General features: G+C 43.8%; 2 protein-coding genes across 3 annotated transcripts; one reads left to right on the plus strand and one right to left on the minus strand.

Annotated features, from left to right (window-relative positions):
- CHERP (calcium homeostasis endoplasmic reticulum protein) lies at positions 1-12644 on the plus strand (the record flags this gene model as incomplete). Of its 2 annotated transcripts, XM_083879932.1 has the most annotated exons (18): positions 1-71; positions 195-368; positions 1222-1403; positions 2083-2220; positions 2433-2584; positions 2953-3064; positions 3407-3496; positions 4083-4320; positions 4531-4709; positions 5113-5509; positions 7323-7561; positions 8358-8491; positions 8737-8823; positions 9263-9412; positions 9527-9643; positions 10138-10232; positions 10775-10960; positions 11968-12644. In XM_083879932.1, exons 1-18 carry the CDS (start codon positions 47-49, stop codon positions 11970-11972), a joined length of 2700 nt encoding a protein of 899 aa, XP_083736058.1. In that variant the 5' UTR covers positions 1-46. The 2 variants fall into 2 exon arrangements, with proteins under 2 accessions (XP_083736058.1, XP_083736057.1); XM_083879931.1 differs by lacking the exon at positions 11968-12644 and having other exon boundaries at positions 10775-10968.
- Positions 12645-12827: 183 nt separating this feature from the next.
- Positions 12828-18437, minus strand: LOC310920150 (uncharacterized protein C19orf44). The gene is made up of 8 exons (XM_083879933.1): positions 18335-18437; positions 17351-17920; positions 16709-16982; positions 16105-16181; positions 15560-16022; positions 14035-14130; positions 13734-13900; positions 12828-13387 (listed from the first exon to the last, which is right to left on the minus strand). The coding sequence occupies exons 1-8, from the start codon at positions 18353-18355 to the stop codon at positions 13310-13312; spliced, it is 1746 nt and encodes a 581-aa protein (XP_083736059.1). The 5' UTR covers positions 18356-18437; the 3' UTR covers positions 12828-13309.

Consider the following 18437-nt stretch of genomic DNA (forward strand, 5'->3'; position numbering starts at 1 on the left):
TTTTCCGTCCGTGCGGCGCGGCCCAGCGGGCCCGGGACCGGCGGCCATGGAGATGCCGCTGCCGCCCGAGGGTGAGGGGCCCTCGATCGGGGCAAAGGGGGCGGCCCCGGGAACGGGGAGGGAGCGGGGACAGCGGGGAGAGAGCGGGGAGAGCGGGGACAGCGGGGCTTGACCGACCTGCCTCCCCCCCACAGATCAGGAGCTGCGGAATGTCATCGACAAGCTGGCGCAGTTCGTGGCGCGGAACGGGCCCGAATTCGAGAAGATGACGATGGAGAAGCAGAAGGAGAACCCCAAATTCTCCTTTCTCTTCGGGGGTGATTTCTACGGTTACTACAAGTACAAGCTGGCCCTGGAGCAGCAGCAGCGTGAGTGGGAGCTGCGGCTCGGGCAGGGCAGGGCCGTCCCGGGGCTCCAGAGACACTTTTGTCTGTGCTGCTCCGGGCCTGTCCCTGCGCTCTGGGCTCCGGGGAGTCGCCTCAGCGCTGCCCGCGGCTCCTCACGGCTCCTCACGGCCCCCGCCTTGTGGGTTTGGGGCGGGCAGAGTGAGGAGAGGGAGCTCAGCGCCCGGAGAGCCGGGACTCGGCTCGTCCTGGAGTTATCGCTCCAGTTGTGTTGTACAGGGAGTTGTTGATTCCCTTCGCCAACACCATCCACCCGGGATTTTGCATTAGAATCGTAGAATTCTAGAAGAGCTAGTTCAGAGTGAAAATAGAGTATAGAACACGACATTTTTCTAGCCAAAAGTTAAGCCAATTCTGGGACTCTAAATGGGTGCCTCAAAGCACCTCTTGTTCAGAGGTAAAAGACATACTACCTAAGTTTTAGGTTCTGCTCATGAAATACTAGATCAGGACTTAACACCAGAGCCCTGGCACCTCCTAAGAGTCATGTGAATATGAAATACAGATAATGCTCAAAGCAAGAGTAATGATATCTCTTGATTATCTTTACTCATGTGAAAGTCAGACTGGCCAATAATTACTTTCAGTCTTTTCTCTCAGGCAGTAAATTAACAGCAGGTTAATTTACAGAGCAGCTCCTGGTTCTGTGCAGGACACCTCGAGAAAATGAGAGCGTTGTCCAAACAGCTCGGGATTCCCCTCTGAACCCCTCAGAGTGAGGGTCTGTTTGAAGCCAGAGCTCTTTTCACCCGTGGGCTGGCGGTAGAGGGTCTCTCTGGCAAGTTTACTCTCAAAGTTTTACTCTGTCTATTAACAGTGTTGTGCAAGCAAAGCCAAGATATCGAGGCTTCAGCACAGATCCAGCCCCTGGCGCAGCCCTCGCTCCCACCGGCCGCGCCCATCCCGGCCCCGCAGGGCACCCCGTCCGTGGAGGAACTCATCCAGCAGAGCCAGTGGAACCTGCAGCAGCAGGAGCAGCATCTTCTCGCCATGAGACAGGTCGGTTTAAGATGAACCTGGTGTCTCCTGGGCTGTCAGTGGCTGCAGGAATTAGGGGTGAAGGAGGAGAGGATGGTTTGGTTCTGATGGGGGTGAGAAGGGATGTTGTTTTCCTTATTTTTGTTGGGTGAGAAAATTCCCCTGCAATGGGTGTGTGTGATGTCTGGGTTGTGTTGGTATGATTTAATCTCTGATTAAAACCTCTTTGAAAGACCTTGTTAGTTTTAGAGTGAAATAAATTGTGACTGTGTTAACCATGGTTTAAATGCTGCGAGATGTTCCAGTTTGTGTATTCTGACTTTGATGTGACATGGGCTGGAAGGGAACTGTGTGCTATCAACTACCTGATTTTTACAGGAGATGTTTAGCTGGAAAAACCAAACCAAAGAGTTCCTTGTGCCTCAGTTATGTTCCTTACATTTAAGAGCTTCTTGCAATTATTTGTTATTACGTGATGGATTTTAGAAGTAGAAGTAAACTGGACTTGTGAAAAATGTGAAGAGTCTTTTCTTTTTAGAACCAAAGAATCAAAACGTTTTCATGAAGTTTGTAAAAGATTTTGGTCCTTGAGATAGTTACTTACATCCAAGAGGATAAGGATTCAGCAGCTTCATTCTTTAAAAGAATGTCGGCTATAATGTAATTTTTTTTTCTGTTTTTTTTTTTTTTTATTAATCAGGAACAAGTCACATCAGCAGTAGCCCTCGCAATTGAGCAACAAATGCAAAAGGTTTTGGAGGAAACCCAGTTAGATATGAATGAATTTGACAGCTTGTTGCAGCCAATAATTGACACTTGCACGAAAGACGCAATCTCAGTAAGTGATCTGAATCCACACAGGGTTCATTTGAATTTTGAGATTCTCTTTATCTTAACAACAGCTTTATATCTGTGTCGTGTGGCAGGTAAAATGAAAGCTGTTACCTGAAAAACCCCCCATCCTGCAGTTATTTCAGAGCTATGGGAAACCCAGTATTGTGGGAACACAATTAAACTGACTTGAAATATTTCAAATTTGCTTTTCCTAAGGCTGGCAAGAACTGGATGTTCAGCAATGCCAAATCTCCTGCACACTGTGAGCTGATGGCCGGGCACCTGCGGAACCGGATCACGGCGGAAGGAGCTCACTTTGAGCTGCGCCTGCACCTCATTTACTTAATCAATGACGTCCTGCATCACTGGTGAGAGTTCAGTTATGGCTTTCAGTTTGCTGTTTTGATGAATTTGATGAACTTTCTGTCCTAGATACAGTGTTGTTTTGAGTAGTCACTGCATAATTTTAACGTATTATTTATTAGCAGCTGTCCTCAGACTTTCACAGCTTGGATCTAGTCCTTTAGTAATCAAATTTAGGTAAAAAAACTGCTTTATCTATTTTGTGTATTTTTTTCCTCCAGGCAAGATTCTATAATAAAGTTGTTAGGGGAGAGAACTCTTTGATTTCATGATTCTACTACTTGTAGTATAGCAGAAGTTGAGATGAGTTGAATATTCCACTGCACTTAGTTTTATAGTGAAAGAGATAATTCTTCCCATTCTTTTCTTGAAGCCAGCGGAAGCAAGCACGAGATCTTCTGGCTGCTTTACAGAAGGTGGTTGTGCCTATTTATTGTACCAGTTTTCTAGCAGTGGAGGAGGATAAGCAACAAAAAATTGCCAGGGTGAGTATCTGGTTTTGGTTTAACTGTAACTTTTGCTTTGTTAGGTTGGTGCTGTGTAAATTCACAAATTAGGCAGGTGCAAGAAAAGATTCTTCTGGTCGGATTGTCTTTATAAAGTCTGTTACAGGAGGTGCTCTAGTGCACATTTAAAATAGAACTTTAAAGTACCTAGGCTTTGTTTAAGAGTTATCATAATGATGAATGCACCTGAAGCTTTACTGCTTCAAAAATAAATACCAAAATCCTGGGCCTTGTGAAAAGCCAAAGACACAAAAACGCTGTGCCTCACTTTTTCTTTTAATGTTCATAATTTCTAAAATCCTTTCACTATTATTTATGCAGCTTCTTCAGCTATGGGAGAAAAATGGGTACTTTGACGAGTCCATCATTCAGCAGTTACAAAGCCCAGCTCTTGGACTTGGCCAGTACCAGGTTAGCCACAAAAATATCAAATATTTTGAAAATTATTTTCCTTTTCAAAGAATAATATCGATTTCTGATCCCCACCTCCCCTCCCTTGAAGTCGCTTACAAGGGATTACAAAAAAAAAAAAAAAAAAAAAAAAAAAAAAAAAAAAAGTAAAATATAACCTTGTTATTTCAAATGTTCAATAATCCTGCTGCTGATATTGTCCTGGACATAGAATACAGATTGATACAATTTGGTCAAAAGGAAACAAGCAAACATCCTTTAAATTGGATACATTGAGTATAAAAATTATTGTGGCAGCAGGAACTTTTCCTTTTTATTATTATTAATAATAATAATAATAATAATAATAATAATAATGAATGCTGTTAATTTGAGCTGTATTGGAAAGACACTACGAAAGGTGGTGGGTTCCGGGCTGCTTGAGAGAATATTTTGGAAATCTCCACAAAGGTTCATGGTGAGACTGGGTGGTTCTGCCAGCATTATCTGGGATCCTCATGTGCTTTTTAGGAGTGAAGGGCATTGCAGGGAATTCTGAACAAGAGGATAGGCTGGGTATTATATGTGCAATTATTTCTTTTATCAGGCGAATTTGATCACTGAATACGCAACGGTTGTACAGCCCGTGCAAGTGGCTTTCCAACAGCAGATCCAGAACCTGAAAACTCAACACGAGGAGTTTGTGAACAGTTTAACTCAGCAGCAACAGCAACAACAGATCCAAATCCCCCCTCTGGAGAACGAGGTGAAATCCACACCGCCACCTCAAGCCCCCTCAGCAGCCCCAGCCTCGGCTCCACCATCTGCTCCGGTCACACAAGCAGGTACTGAGCTCACCTGGGGCTTGTGCAAAAATCACTGGGTGACAATGTTATGAAAAACGACCAAAGAGATGAGTGTTAAATGGATCAGAAATCCTGTCCCCCCTAGTAATTAGATTTCTGCATAAGAAATTCATCTGGAGCCTGGTGTGCTGATATTTTATTAACTGCTCGTGACTTTGATGGCTGACAATAGTCTCTGAATTGTTGCAGATGATGGTAAATCTCAGCTGCCTCTGGCTGGTTCTACAGAGTATGACACAAGTGGGTCTGGAGTGCAGGATCCTGCCTCAGGTGGACCACGTGGCCCTGGATCTCACGATCAGATTCCACCAAATAAACCACCCTGGTTTGACCAACCTCACCCAGTGGCACCATGGGGTCAACAACAGGTAAGAAAGTTCTGAAAAAGGACCTGGAGGTTCAGAGTGTCTTGGTTGAGGAGGTTGGGAAATGACCACCTTGGTTGTGGAAGTGCAGTGAAAAGCTATGAAAGTTAAACACCCAGATCTCAATGCTGAGCTTTGTCATTCTGAGCACAGTTAAAGGCAAAATGTTAATCATGTTTCAGTTTGTTAACCATCACACTGTTCCTATAAAAAAAAAGCTGTTTGGTTCAGTAACAGTTTGGTCTTTTCCCATCTTTTTTCTGAAGTTGCAGTCATTCAGACTGTATATTGAAAATGTTCTTTTGCTTGTGCACGTTGCCTGTGGGCTGTATTTCCTTAAGGAGGTATGTCACTGTGTCCTTTATTCTTGTAACCTAACGACCAGGCTTCCCTCCTTCACCTCCAGGGACCACCTCACTGTCCTCCCTGGAATAACAACCACGAAGGAATGTGGAACGAACAGAGAGATCAAGGCTGGAACAACCAGCGAGAGACGCCTTGGAACAACCAGCCCGATCCTTCTTGGAACAACCAGTTTGAAGCACCGTGGAACAACCAGCACGAACAGCCTCCATGGGGTGGGGGTCAGAGGGAACCTCCATTTCGAATGCAGCGGCCACCTCACTTCAGAGGCCCATTTCCTCCACATCAGCAACATCCCCAATTCAACCAGCCCCCGCATCCGCATAATTTCAACCGCTTTCCACCTCGCTTCATGCAGGATGATTTTCCACCTCGCCATCCCTTTGAAAGACCTCCTTATCCTCATCGTTTTGATTATCCCCAGGGGGATTTTCCTCAAGGTAAAGTGTGTACCAGGCCAGGTTTTTTTTTTTACGCTGTAATGCTGATTGCCATTACAAAAATTACTTGATGATTTGGGGTGACAGTTTATCCTCAGCAGACTGTTGTGATTTTCCTAAGAAGTGTTTTCATTTGGGAGTTTGGGAAGCTACTGCTTAGAACTCAGTAGGAAACACAATGCAGAGTTGAATGCTTCCTTGCTTTTTGAATCTTCTCTAATGGATAAGAAATTGTAGTCCAAATTCAAGTTGTCATCTCACAGGCACCTCTTTCGCTTTAAAAGTAGTAAAGTTCAAAGGTGAGAAGCAGCATTTTCTTGTAAATTTTACCACCTGCACATCAGGCCGTAGGTGAGGGCTGATGAGAGCTGTTTATATGGAGGAAGTTAAGAGGAAGGTGCTAAAAGGATGTACTCATTCAGGCTTTCATTTTATTTTGACTGCCAAGCTCTCTAGTTTTCTGCCTTTAATGCTGCGTGCCTTGGTAGTTTGTGGTGAAATGATCCCAACCTCTGTTTCTTCCTCCTTATTGGGTTTGTTCTCTTGTTGGAACATGGGAGTGTGACCAGTGCTGCTTGCCTGGCCTGCGGCTGTCCAGAAATCTGCTCTAGTTCTGCCCAGAGGGAGTTTCCATTTCCCTTGCAGGAATGATCCTTATCAGTGTAAAGACCAAAGATCATCCTGGATCTGTGTGACAGGTCACATAAAAGATACATTTTGTTTCTGTGGAGGAGTTGTTACGTTAATCCTAAAAGTTTCTCAATTTTCCAAGTCCAAAAATGGTTGAAAACCAATGGATTTGAGTTTATATATTTAGGATTGAGTTTAACTTCCATAGTAGAGATTGTTCCTTTTTTTCCTCCCTTGTGTTTTATTGTTTGGATGGGATTTTTGAAGAATTGTGGTAGTGAGTAGGAAGAAAAGGAGAACTCCCTTTTGTCTGAGGGAGTTCAGGTTTAAGCTCAGAATGAGATACTCAGTTTTGGATTCTAGCAGTGATTTAAAATATCTGTTGTTTCGTGCAAAGTTGTTGGAGGAAGGGCTCTACTAAACCAGATGGTTAAAATTAGGAAAGCAGTGAAGCAATGACAGTACAGACTCTGCTCAGTTCTGATGACAACGTGTCAGATAGTACCAGCTCGAGATTGGGAAGCAGCTGGAATGGCTTTTTCTGGAAAAAACTGTTAATCCTGTTGCAAATGGTGTTGATTTTCAGTCTTGCCCTTTTCTTAGTAGAGTGCAATGAGTTCAGCAGGGTCTCCTGGCATTCATGGCATTTGTCCATCAGTGGATGAGTTCCCTATTTTAACACAATTATTATCTCTATCTCTTGTCCAAAAATTTTTTTTTTCTCCAAAAGTATTTTCTTGCCACCCACCGATGCGAGCGAATCGCTGCTGTGTGTATTTCTTTACAAATGTTGATTTGACAGAGAGACAGAACTAATTCCAGGTCCGAGCTGAGCCATGATTGTGTACTTAGCTTCAGAAATAAATAATAAATAAATAAACAGCAGCTGCCGTGCTGCATCTGAAACATTCTGTGTCTTCCTTGTGGTCCTTTTGACCACGGAACCTCCCAAAGGAAGCAATGACTTGGCACTGAACTGTTCTGTTGTCTAGAGAGAGGTTGCTGTGGCCAGGGAGGAATGTGCACTGCAGGGTATTTGTGAATGTGCACCTGTAACCAGCCTCTGGTCCTTCGTTTCTGGCGCTTTGCTTGATCTGCTGAGATTGGGTTTTAGGATAAATGCAGTAATTGAAGTAATCTCAGATTGCTAAATAAGACATTTTAACTCTTCCCCACTCTGCAGAAATTGGACCTCCTCATCATCATCCTGGTCACAGATTGCCTCATCCTGGAATCAGCGAGCATCCTCCCTGGGGAGGGCCACAGCACCCTGATTTTGGGCCTCCTCCACACGGATTTAACGGGCAGCCCCCTCACATGAGGCGCCAAGGGCCCCCTCACATGAACCACGATGATCCCAGTCTGGTGCCCAACGTTCCCTACTTCGATCTTCCTGCTGGGCTGATGGCTCCACTTGTCAAAGTAAGTGTTTGTTTTATGGGACTGATTAAAAGATCCAAACTTTGTTGTTGTTGTTGTTATGAGGGACAGTTCAACATGGATGTGTATAATTTCAAATCCTTCCATTCCACAAGCGGTTGTGTAGGGTATAAGAGGAGCAGGAGTAGTTGGGGGGATTAGATAGTGAAAATGGTGATGAGCTAGAGGAAGCTGGTTGAACTCACAGTGTGAAAGATTAATTTGTACTTGAAAGTCTGGCCCCTATTGGTAGGAAATGGAAATCCCTGGTGATTTCCAGGTGGTCAGAGAGTCCTCACAGGTCTGATGGGACAAGTTGTACTAGCTCTTCATAATCAGAATTCTCATGAAGATGTTTTACAATATCAATGTTATCTATAGAAAGAAGGATAGAGAACAGGAAACAAACCTGCATCAGCACCTTCAGGGATACTTACATTTATATATTCTGTATTTGAGATGAACAAATAAGCCTCTTCCATCTCTTTGTGCTGTTTTCATACTCTAATTTGTGCCAGGCTTCCATCCAGACACATTAGCACAAAGGTGGATGAGATCTGCATTTTATCTACTTGGTGACCCACTCAATACTGTAACCTGTGCAGTGCAGGCTTTTTTCAGAGAACTCAAAATAGTGACAGCATGAGGAAGCATCAGGTCATCTGAAGAATCCTTATTTCCAGATCATTTTCTATCCAGTATTGAAACTTGAGGTCTAAATCTGTATTTAACTCTTCAGGTAACCACCCCATGAAACTTGACATGAATGTAATTTTTTTTTTTTTTTTATTTCCGGCAGCTTGAAGACCATGAATATAAACCTTTAGATCCTAAAGATATACGTCTTCCACCACCAATGCCCCCCAGTGAGAGACTCCTGGCTGCAGTTGAGGCATTTTACAGTCCACCATCTCATGACAGGCCTAGAAACAGGTAAGAGTAAGTGTAACCAATAAATGGTCAGGCAAATGCCCTAAGGAAGTGTCTCAAACCACAAAGTGCCTCCCTGTCTTTCTCCTGTGTCTTGGTTCTCCTAATGCTCTCGTTGTATTGCAACTGCACTTGCCTTTTGATCTGAGATTTGTGTGACAGTTTTGCCCAGGCCCTTAGTTCTGTACAAAATCTGGTGAAAATCCTTAAGGCTGAAGTGGGATTTACGTGTGTGGATTCTGTTGCAGTGAAGGATGGGAGCAGAATGGACTGTACGAATTCTTCAGAGCTAAAATGAGAGCAAGGCGGAGGAAAGGTCAAGAGAAGAGAAATAGGTGAGAGTTCCTGTGTGCCACCTTCTGCTGTGTGCTGTTCATCTGTAAAGTGCTTGGGCTAAATGCACAGGGAAAGTCTGTTTGGCAACACGCTGATCTGCCTCATCTGCAGAAAATGGAACCGGCACAATTTGCCCAGAGAAGCTGCAGCTGCCCCATCCCTGGAAGTGCCCAAGGCCAGGTTGGATGGGGCTTGGAGCAACCTGGTCTTGAGGAAGGTGTCCCTGCCCCATGGCAGGGGTTGGAACTGGATGAGTTTGAAGGTCCCTTCCAACCCAGACCGCTTTGTGATTCCGTGAAACAGTTTTTCACGTTCAAGCTTTCACTTTCACTGCAGAAGTGTTGCTTGTGTGTAATTTGAATGTGATCAGGAGTAGATTGGTATTTCTCGTGCTCCCCCGTGGAATCTCACTGGAGTTTTCTCTGCTCATCTGTGCAGTGGGCCTTCTCGGTCTCGCAGTCGGTCTAAAAGCCGAGGTCGTTCGTCTTCCCGGTCCAATTCACGATCTTCAAAATCTTCTGGCTCCTACTCGAGATCACGCTCTCGCTCTTGCTCTCGATCGCGGTCCTATTCTCGCTCACAGTCCAGGTAGGGCTCAGGGGAGCTGAACCTCGGGAACTGTGGATGGGAAGAACCCGAGGCTGATCCAAGGATCTGCCGGGGTTGCTCTGGTAACTCACTCTGGTGCGCTCTGCCTTTCAGAAGCCGGAGCAGGTCCCGCTCCTCTCACAGCCGGTCGAGGTCTCGGTCCCGCTCTCGCTCCAAGTCGTACTCCCCAGGAAGGCGGCGCCGTTCCCGCTCCCGCAGTCCCACTCCTCCGTAAGCTTTGACTGGGCCCTGTCTCTTCCTACCTGGGCTGTTTGAACAGAGCCCCTGCAGGGGCACTGCCTCCTTACCAGGAGACAATAAGCATTTCAACAAAGAGCCATCATCTTTTCTGATGACGGAGAGCAGATTTAGAAACAATTTATCTGCTCTATGTGCTTATAGAGAGACTATTACTCTATTGTGGCTTTTTATTTTAACAAAACTTCGTACAACTGTGAAGTCTGCGTGTGCCTCCCTTGGGAGCAGGAGTAATTCTGTGAGTGCTCCATTGGGAAGAGAAATGTGTTTGATTTCCCCTTGTGCTGAGAAGCAAGTGATGTGTTTCTGGCACCTCAAAAACTGCATAATCTAATGGCTTTAATAAAGAATAGCTCAGTAGAGTGGATGGAATTGTGTGGGATTAACAGAATACAACTGACTGTGCTTTGTGTGAGAATAGGATAATAGGATCACTGGTTCCTAATTTGTTCTTCTTCCTTTCTTAGTTCTTCTGCTGGTTTGGGCTCCAGTTCTGGGCCTCCTATACCAGAATCGAGACTTGGAGAAGAAAATAAAGGCCATCAAATGCTCGTGAAAATGGGTAAGATGCTGCTCTAGACTCTTACACAAGCCAGGAAACAAGATTACACGCCAAAGTCTTAGATAATAATTAATTAATGCATGTTCATAAGAAATTATTCCTTGGCTTTCCAAGGTCAGCATAAGAAAATTCAGAGATACAAGTATTTGGAGCAGTGATAGTTGCCTTTCTGGGAAAGATACAGAAGACAGGGATATGAGTTTTGCATCAGATGGAACTGACCCTACCCAAGGTATTTCATCTCCCTGGAGTGCAGGAACCAGGGTTGACCAGACAGGTTGGGCTCACACTGCCTTTCTTATCCTCCTGACAGTTTCTAGGGGTAGCACTGCTGTCAGCTCCTGGAATCTCTGCATATTAATGCTTGTGAAATAAATGGGACAGCTCCTGTGTTGTTTCAGGTTGTTTGTTCCCATCCTGCTTTATCAAATGGATGCTGTCTTTGGTTGTTTCCAAAATGTCTCCATGTTTGTCTTCACAATTCTAGTAATAAAAAAAAAAAAAAACAGTGAAAGGATTGCAATGTCGTGTCCTTGCTGCAGGATGGAGTGGATCGGGTGGATTGGGAGCCAAGGAACAAGGAATTCAGGATCCAATTAAAGGAGGCGACATCCGAGACAAATGGGATCAGTACAAAGGAGTGGGAGTTGCATTGGACGACCCTTACGAAAACTACCGAAGAAATAAAAGTTACTCATTTATCGCACGCATGAAGGCCAGGGATGAATGTAAGTGAACCTTTCTCAGCAATTTAGAAAAAAACCTCAATGGACTTGAAAGTTATTTTTGTAAACTCAAATCAAAATATCAGTAACTCTTGATTTTTTTTTTCCTAATGTAACTGATAGAGTAAAACAACAGGTAAGTGGATGTGTACTCGGATTAACCTGGCAGGTTTTCCTTTTTAGGCATTGTGTTCTAATTTCTGAAACACTAATTAATGAGTGTGTTCTGTGTAAGCCACTTCCTGGCTGCCATACTGAGCACTGCCAGAGCCAGAACTGGTCATGAATTCTCTATAGAGCAGGAAGGGTTTTCAGAAAAAAGTGGAGGCGTTTATAAGAGGTGAAGACAATTACCCAAATGATGGATTTTTGCAGAGAGTCTGTGATACATTGAACATGGGGATTTGCCAACAGCTAAAAGGTAAAAGTTGGCATGCTCAATGAAATGTCACTTCTGCCTCCAGATCTGTGCAATCAAATGGCTTCAAATAAAGCCCGTAAGGAAAAATTCCATATTAACAGAACCCTCATTCCATGAAACATTTCAGGCAGCTCAGGTAACTGTGGAATGTGTAAGAATCCTTTTCCCTATTGTTTCAGTGAAGCGTGAAACACAAGACCCTCCACCACCCGAATAAGACTCTCTGAAGAAAGATGTCTTGCATCTTCTACAAAACATTAAACTTGTAGAAATCCGGATTAAAATCTGGAGGAAGTGACAAATGAATTGCTTTTAAAACTATGGTGAAAAAAGGAAAGCTATGACATGTACTTCAACACTCATCAATTAGTGCTTAAAAAAGGCCAGTTATTACTATGACATGTCTAGCAAGTTTAAAAATTTCCATTTATCTTGCACAACTTTCTAATTAGTTCCCCATTTTATAGTAGAATTAAACCCCTGCTCTTAGTGCAGGACTGTGCCTCATTCATTCTTGTGGAACACAGACATTATCTGATGTGGTTGTATGTTCTCTAGTTCCATAATGTGTGTTTATTTCTCTCAAAAGGTTAATTCTGTTTGAAGTGGAGGGGTGCTGCCTTGGGATCAAGTCAGACTGATGCTGAGCAGTGTATCCTAATGTCTAAGTGGGGAATGAAGCATCTAATTCCAGTGCAGGTGACCTGTGAGCACTGTGCCAGCTTTTAGAACCTTCCACCCATCTCCGGGCCCTGCCCAGCAGCTGCTGCAGAAGACACAAACAAGGGTCAGTTCTCTGGTAGCTTTCCCAGCACTCTGAGGGATGGGCGATGCTTTGTAATGGAACACAGTCTTTGAGCTTTTTATATTTTTGTATATATACACCCTTTAATAAAAGCTAATTAGTTTCAATAGAAGAGAATGCATTTTCTCTGCTCTACACATTTCTATCGAGGAGGTGTTCTTGTAAGCTTGCTGTCATCTAAATGAAAACAGAAACACACTTTTTGTAAATGTTTCCAGAGACCACCAGCTAGAGCTGCTAGGCCCTTACACTGCACTTCCACTCCCCAGGTCTGCCTGGTGGTTTTCCCTTTGTAGAGCAAAAACCCTCTTTAAGACCATACAGTTAACATGGTGGAATATCAGTTTGTTCTAGATCTACTGTAGCTGTGGAACTGTACCTGTCTGTGAATCAGCATACAACACCTGTATGTTACCAAGTTGTGAATGTTGTTGTTTTGCCTTCCAATAAACTTTTTTTTTTTTCTTTTTTTTTAAATAAAAAGGCAGCTGAGATTTCAGAGTAAGTGAATTCCTGTACCTTGACTATAGGCCTTCATTGTTTTGAATTTATCTTAATAAACACACCCAAGTGTGTGCATGGGTTTGTTGTAATCTGACAAGGATGATGTGCTGGTTTTACATTGGTTGACATTTAGTGAGGAGAGGAGCCACCCATGGAAACATTATATAGAAATGCTGTTGGGAAACGGCACTAAAGTCAGGATATGGTAATTTTCTGCTCTGGTCATGTTTCTCAGGGCTTGTAGTAGAGACTTTCACTTCTTCCACGATGGTAGATGTGATCACAGATCTCACAATTCACTGGATAAGTGTGTGCACTGTGATGATTTAGCACGGTCCCATTAGACAGAAGTTTACCTTGATGTCTCTTGCTGCCACAGTCTGGCTGAAGGTTCCTCCTATCCCTGTATTGTGCACACGAGTTAAACATTCAGCTATAGATAAGTAAGTTATATATAATAATTAGCAACTTGTACTAACTAATTTATACTAAAACATCAGTTTCTACGAATCCTTCCAGTACAGTTTAAAACCTTTTATCTGCACAATTTGGAAAGGTTTCTTGTTTCAGCCATAGAGCTGTAAATATAAATGTCACTAAAGTTCAATAAGTATCCAAGCAGTTATTTCTCCTGGGCTCTCCGAATTTCTTCAAGCGCTTGCTCAATTGTTAGAGGTGGGGATTTGTGATTCTTGATGTACTTAAAAAAAAAAAAAAAAAGTTAATTAACTAATGTCTTTATTATGTAGATTATTATTTATTAAATAGTAGAAAGCAACGAATCTTCATGTCAAGATACCTGTACCAGCACCAGAAAATGACCTTTCTGTTGCAGCATCTGAATGATCCCTGCTCATTTGAGGCCAGCTAAATGTTATAGCAGAAATCTTAATCTTTAAAAACTCTGGCCTCCAGCAGGACTTAAGTTTAAAAGGAAAAAAAAAGACTGATTAATTAATCATATGCAAAGAAATTTGGTTTGCTGCAAATACCTCAAGCGTTTAAAAAAAGGAATATATGCTCAGTCTCTGCTTTGTCATAAATACCTCTTTAGCCTCTTCCAGGGTGTGGTAATGGAACTTCTCATGCTCTAATGACTCCACGAGGGATGTGTGAAGGTGGTGAACGTTCTCGACAAATTGCTGGGTCAGCATCAGGTGCTGCTTGCACATGGCGTGTAAAACCAGAACCGAGGGGCTGTAGGCAGTCAGGGCTGTGAGAAAAAAGGGACACAGCATTCACTGCACTGAGGCACAGCTGGCAGTTCAGCAAGGGCTGAACAAACCAAGCTGGGCTTAGGTGCAGAAAACAAGAGTGAAAAAAGAAGAATAAACTTGGTTTTGGTACCTTCCACTGCATCCATGCTGATGGCGTGACTGGCAATTGGCACGGGATCCACGTAGCTGGTTCCAGCAGCTGGGCCAAGCACTGCACAGGGGTTTGCTGTACACAGGGAAAGCATCAGAATTACCAGCTGGGGAGAGTGGAGAGGTTTAGTGCTACTGCTTGGTTCTTCACCAGTTTTTTGGTGAAGCAGCTGTCATAAAACCACTGTACAGCCTAAACAGGAGAATTATGTAAGGCAAAATAATGTTGACATAGTTATACGACTTCCATAGGTTTTTTTTTAATCTTAGGCTCACGACCCCATTGCAGAAAGCCCCTTTTCTAACCGTAGGCAGAGTAAAAAAAAAGACTTTTGTACTCAATGCTTCTCTTTTCAAGCACACTCAAGTTTCTGCTTTCTCCTCGAGTGTGGCAAGGGATGGTGGCTCTTAGTACTTTCTCCTTTAAATAAAGGGATGTAGGCAGGTAGATACCCCTCAGGATGTGAAAGCTTGGACCTGATCCTGCCACGGGGCCATCATGTTTTCCCAAGAGAGGAGTACAATGCAAAAGAACTCTGTGAATGAGCAATCACTTTAGTAACACTCCAATGCTATTGTTTACGACAATAAAGATATCAGAATATTGAATTTCATTTGAGAGTACTACTCGTGCTATTGTGAGCTCTGTTGCTGGGGAGTATTTTTAAGCAAAAAAACATTTCTTATGATGATATTCAATCACAGTCTTTTCTGCGGACAGAAGATTAAAGTGTTGGGCTTTATAAATTTTTTTTATTTAGCACCACTGAGGGGAAGCTGGCACTGGTCTATCAAGGCTGACTGGGCTGGCTTATATAAAAGTGTAAAACTTGCCCGAGCAGGGGAGTAACAGCTGCACTCACCTGTGGCCGTGGGTTGATGAGCACTGATGGTTATCCTTTGCTGATATGTTATGTGTTAATGTTCAATAGTTCATGCCTTGTTACCCCTTATTCTTCCTATTCTTAAAACCAAATGGCAGTTATCCATCAATCTTATTGTTTACATGGCACCTGCTCCTGCCAGTCAACCAGAGACCTCTCCCAGTGTCTGGAAACTTCTAAGAAGAGTCCTGGGTGATTGGCTGGAGCCAGGGTTTCCCCCTCCTACAAGTTAAATTCTGTACCCTGAATTCCTGTCATTGGTCCCCATGCTCTGCTGTCCCACGTGTTCTTTTTCCCTCTTTAAAAACTGAACCCTTCAGGCGCTCGAGGTCTCTCTGTCTCTCCTGCTCTCCATCTCTCAATCCTGGAGCCTCGGCCCTGGGGTTGGAATAAAACCTCAGTTGCTGTTTCATCGGAGAGTCCCGTCTCTCATTTCATCTGTGGCTCTGTTTCACTGACTCAAAGACCCCCAAGTTGTGTTGGTGCCAGGGCTGGCCGGAGCCAGCGACACCGGGAAACCCACAGCGAGGGGAAGCTGGCACTGCTCTATCAAGGCTGGCTGGGCTGGCTTATATAAAAGTGTAAAACTTGCCTGAGCAGGGCAGTAACTGCTGCACTCACCCTTTGGCCAGCAGTAGGTGAAGGGAGGAGGTTCTGCTGTCTGAACCGCGGTTTCTGTGACCGTCACTCGGTGCCCCTGGCTCTGCTGCTCTGGGGGGATCAGCGGGGATGACGCTGGAGAAGGCTGTGCTCCAGAACCTGTGCAGCTCCCAGCACGTCCCTCTACAGATTCCTTGTCTGTTCTAGACAGAGAGCTTTCAAAATCTTCTGAATATTCTGAATTAAGAGTTCTCTCGTTCTGATTAAGATAATCCTGGTTGCGCGCAGGGAAATCTGAGGAAACTCCACTTAAATGTTCAGAGATTTCAGCTTCAGAGACGCATTTTTCAACATCCTCTTTGGAAGAATCACTCACACCAGTTACTGCACTGGTCATTTTAAGAGCAGCCTGGTTGTCTTCCACTAGCAATGTATCTTTTTTCACATATTCATTTGATTCTTGAGCAAACTCAACGTCTTTTCCCTGTAAAAGTATTTATTTTAGAACTTCCACACTCCACCAAAGGCAGACTGGGAATATGTGCTAGTGGGAAATTTCTACTTACTTTCTGCTTTAATTCTGCTGCCTCACTGGTAATATCTGGTGCCAAATCATCAAGGCTCAGGATATTCAGTCTGAAGTCTGCAAACAAATGACACCCACAGGTGAGAATTTGCATGAAAATTACATTACGCTTTCTTGTAAGCAAAGAAAGTGGAGAAAAAAAAAAATCAGTACTACCTTCTTATTTTAGTATTGAAAAGTAATAGCAATCAGTCATTGATTCTTTAAAACTCCTGAAATTTCCTCCTTTGATCTGCTGAAATTCAGGAGATTTTTGCTGCCTCTCGTTTCCAGCTGTTCTCACTCTGACCCACTGGTACATTGTGCCACTGATACATGAAAACTACTCTAAATATTCTGATTGTTTTGACATCATAATGTCACTCAGGGCAGCAGCATTAATCTGAACCCATTAAGTCAAAAGCCCAGAAAAATACAAACCTATTACACTAGAAAAAAGAAAGAGATTACTTTTATCAAGCCTTGGTTTATGTAATACTTTACATAAAATGACTATTTTCCTCATGTTTATTAAGAGAATTTATGAGGAGATTATTAATACAATTCATACTGGGTCTATTGAGACAGTATTTTAAAAATCTTACTCTTCAAGCTGCTGCTGCTGGTTGGATCTTCTGCATCAGTTCCTTTAGAAAATAATTCATCTAATGACTTTATTTCACTTCTGTCACTTTGAAGGGATTCTTGCCTTTGTTTGGTGTAGCCTGCTTTAGGCAGAGCAGCCTTTACAGTGTTGTCTTTACCAAACACACTTTTCTCTGAGTCTTTGTCCTGAAGAGAAGATGTTTGAGATAACTCTGCTGGTGAAACTTCCTTAGGAAATGGAGGAGCAATCCCTGATGGAACTGGAGTCTTGCTCTTTTTGAAGAACATGAAAAAAGAGATTTGTGTGTTACTTCGTTGTTGAAAGGAGAACGAATCATTGTGGGTAAAAGAGAGTAATTCTAAGATGTTAAGATGTGAACCTGAATCCTATCATGAGCAAGAAGACAAAAGCAAATTTAAAATTTATTTGCCGGTGTTGTCTAAATAAAAAGCAGTCAACCGATTAAAACAATTATATAATAATAAAATATATAATAAATATATTTATTATATATAATAAAAATAAAAATATATATTATATATATAATAAAATATATGATAAAATAATAAAAATATATAATAAAAATACATAATCCAGCAAAGTTCATAATTACCTTTGTACCCCACTGAGCATCACTTACCAGAACCTTCCGATTCCCATTTCCACTGGAAAACCCCAAAGAGCTCCCCATCAATTCTTTCATTTCCTCTCGATCACTATCCAGATCAAGCTGTTTAACTGTAACATTCCTTTTTTTAGGGCTTTGGATGTTCTCAGAACAGTCATCCCTGCAGGTCCCATTCCCACTGGTGGTACCGTAATTCTTCCAGCATTTCTTGGCTCTGGCACCACCTTCATCCCCAGAGGCAGGTGAAGTCCACTCCTCATCCAAAAGCTTTAGGCCCGAGTCAGTGTTTTGTAATTCCAGGTGCTTTTTTTGACCCATGATTTTGCTTTCTAGCTGTGCCACTTTATCCAGGACTGAGTTTAGGCGCCTGTGGGAGGCGCTGCCCGGAGCGCTCTGGGCCGCCCGGCTGCTCCCGGCCCAGGCGGTGCTTTCCGGGCCCCGGCACCGCTGAACGCCACCGGAGCTGCCATCGCACACCTTCAGGAACCTGCCGCGGTGGGACGGAGCTCTCCCGGCCTTCTCCAGCTCTGTGTCCACCGCCCTGAGGTGCCCACGGGTGCTGGGCCTCCCGTGGCTGCGGCCCTGCCAAGAATCAGAGAGTCACTGACTTTAGGAAAGCCCCGACATCATCGAGTCCAACCTGGGACTGATATCCATGCTGTTAAACAGACCAAACCACCATATCCAGTGTTTCCTTAAACATCTTCAGGGATGGGGATGGTGACTCCACGGGCAGCCCCTTCCAACGTCTGACCACCCTTTCTGTGAACAAATTCTTTCTGGTATCCAACCTAAACCTCCCCTGACACAACTTAAGGCTGTCCTCTCGTCCTGTCCCTGGTTCTCTGGTAGCAGAGGGATCACTACCAGACTGCACACTTCTGTCACGGAGCTGGAAAGAAGGGGCTTGTACAGATCCCTCCCCACACAGGACGCAAACAGCGGCCCGGGCCGAGCTGCCTGGGTACAGACTGGGATAGGGCGCCGGTGCCTCACCTGCCCTCGGCCCGCGGCCATCCGGGACGGGACGAAACGAAACAGAGATGAAAGGAGCAGGACGGACGGGATGGGGCGGCACAGGGTCACAAAACACGCTGCC

The sequence above is a fragment of the Zosterops lateralis genome (assembly GCF_965231275.1).
Source record: "Zosterops lateralis genome assembly, chromosome: 29".
Lineage (NCBI taxonomy): Eukaryota > Metazoa > Chordata > Aves > Passeriformes > Zosteropidae > Zosterops > Zosterops lateralis.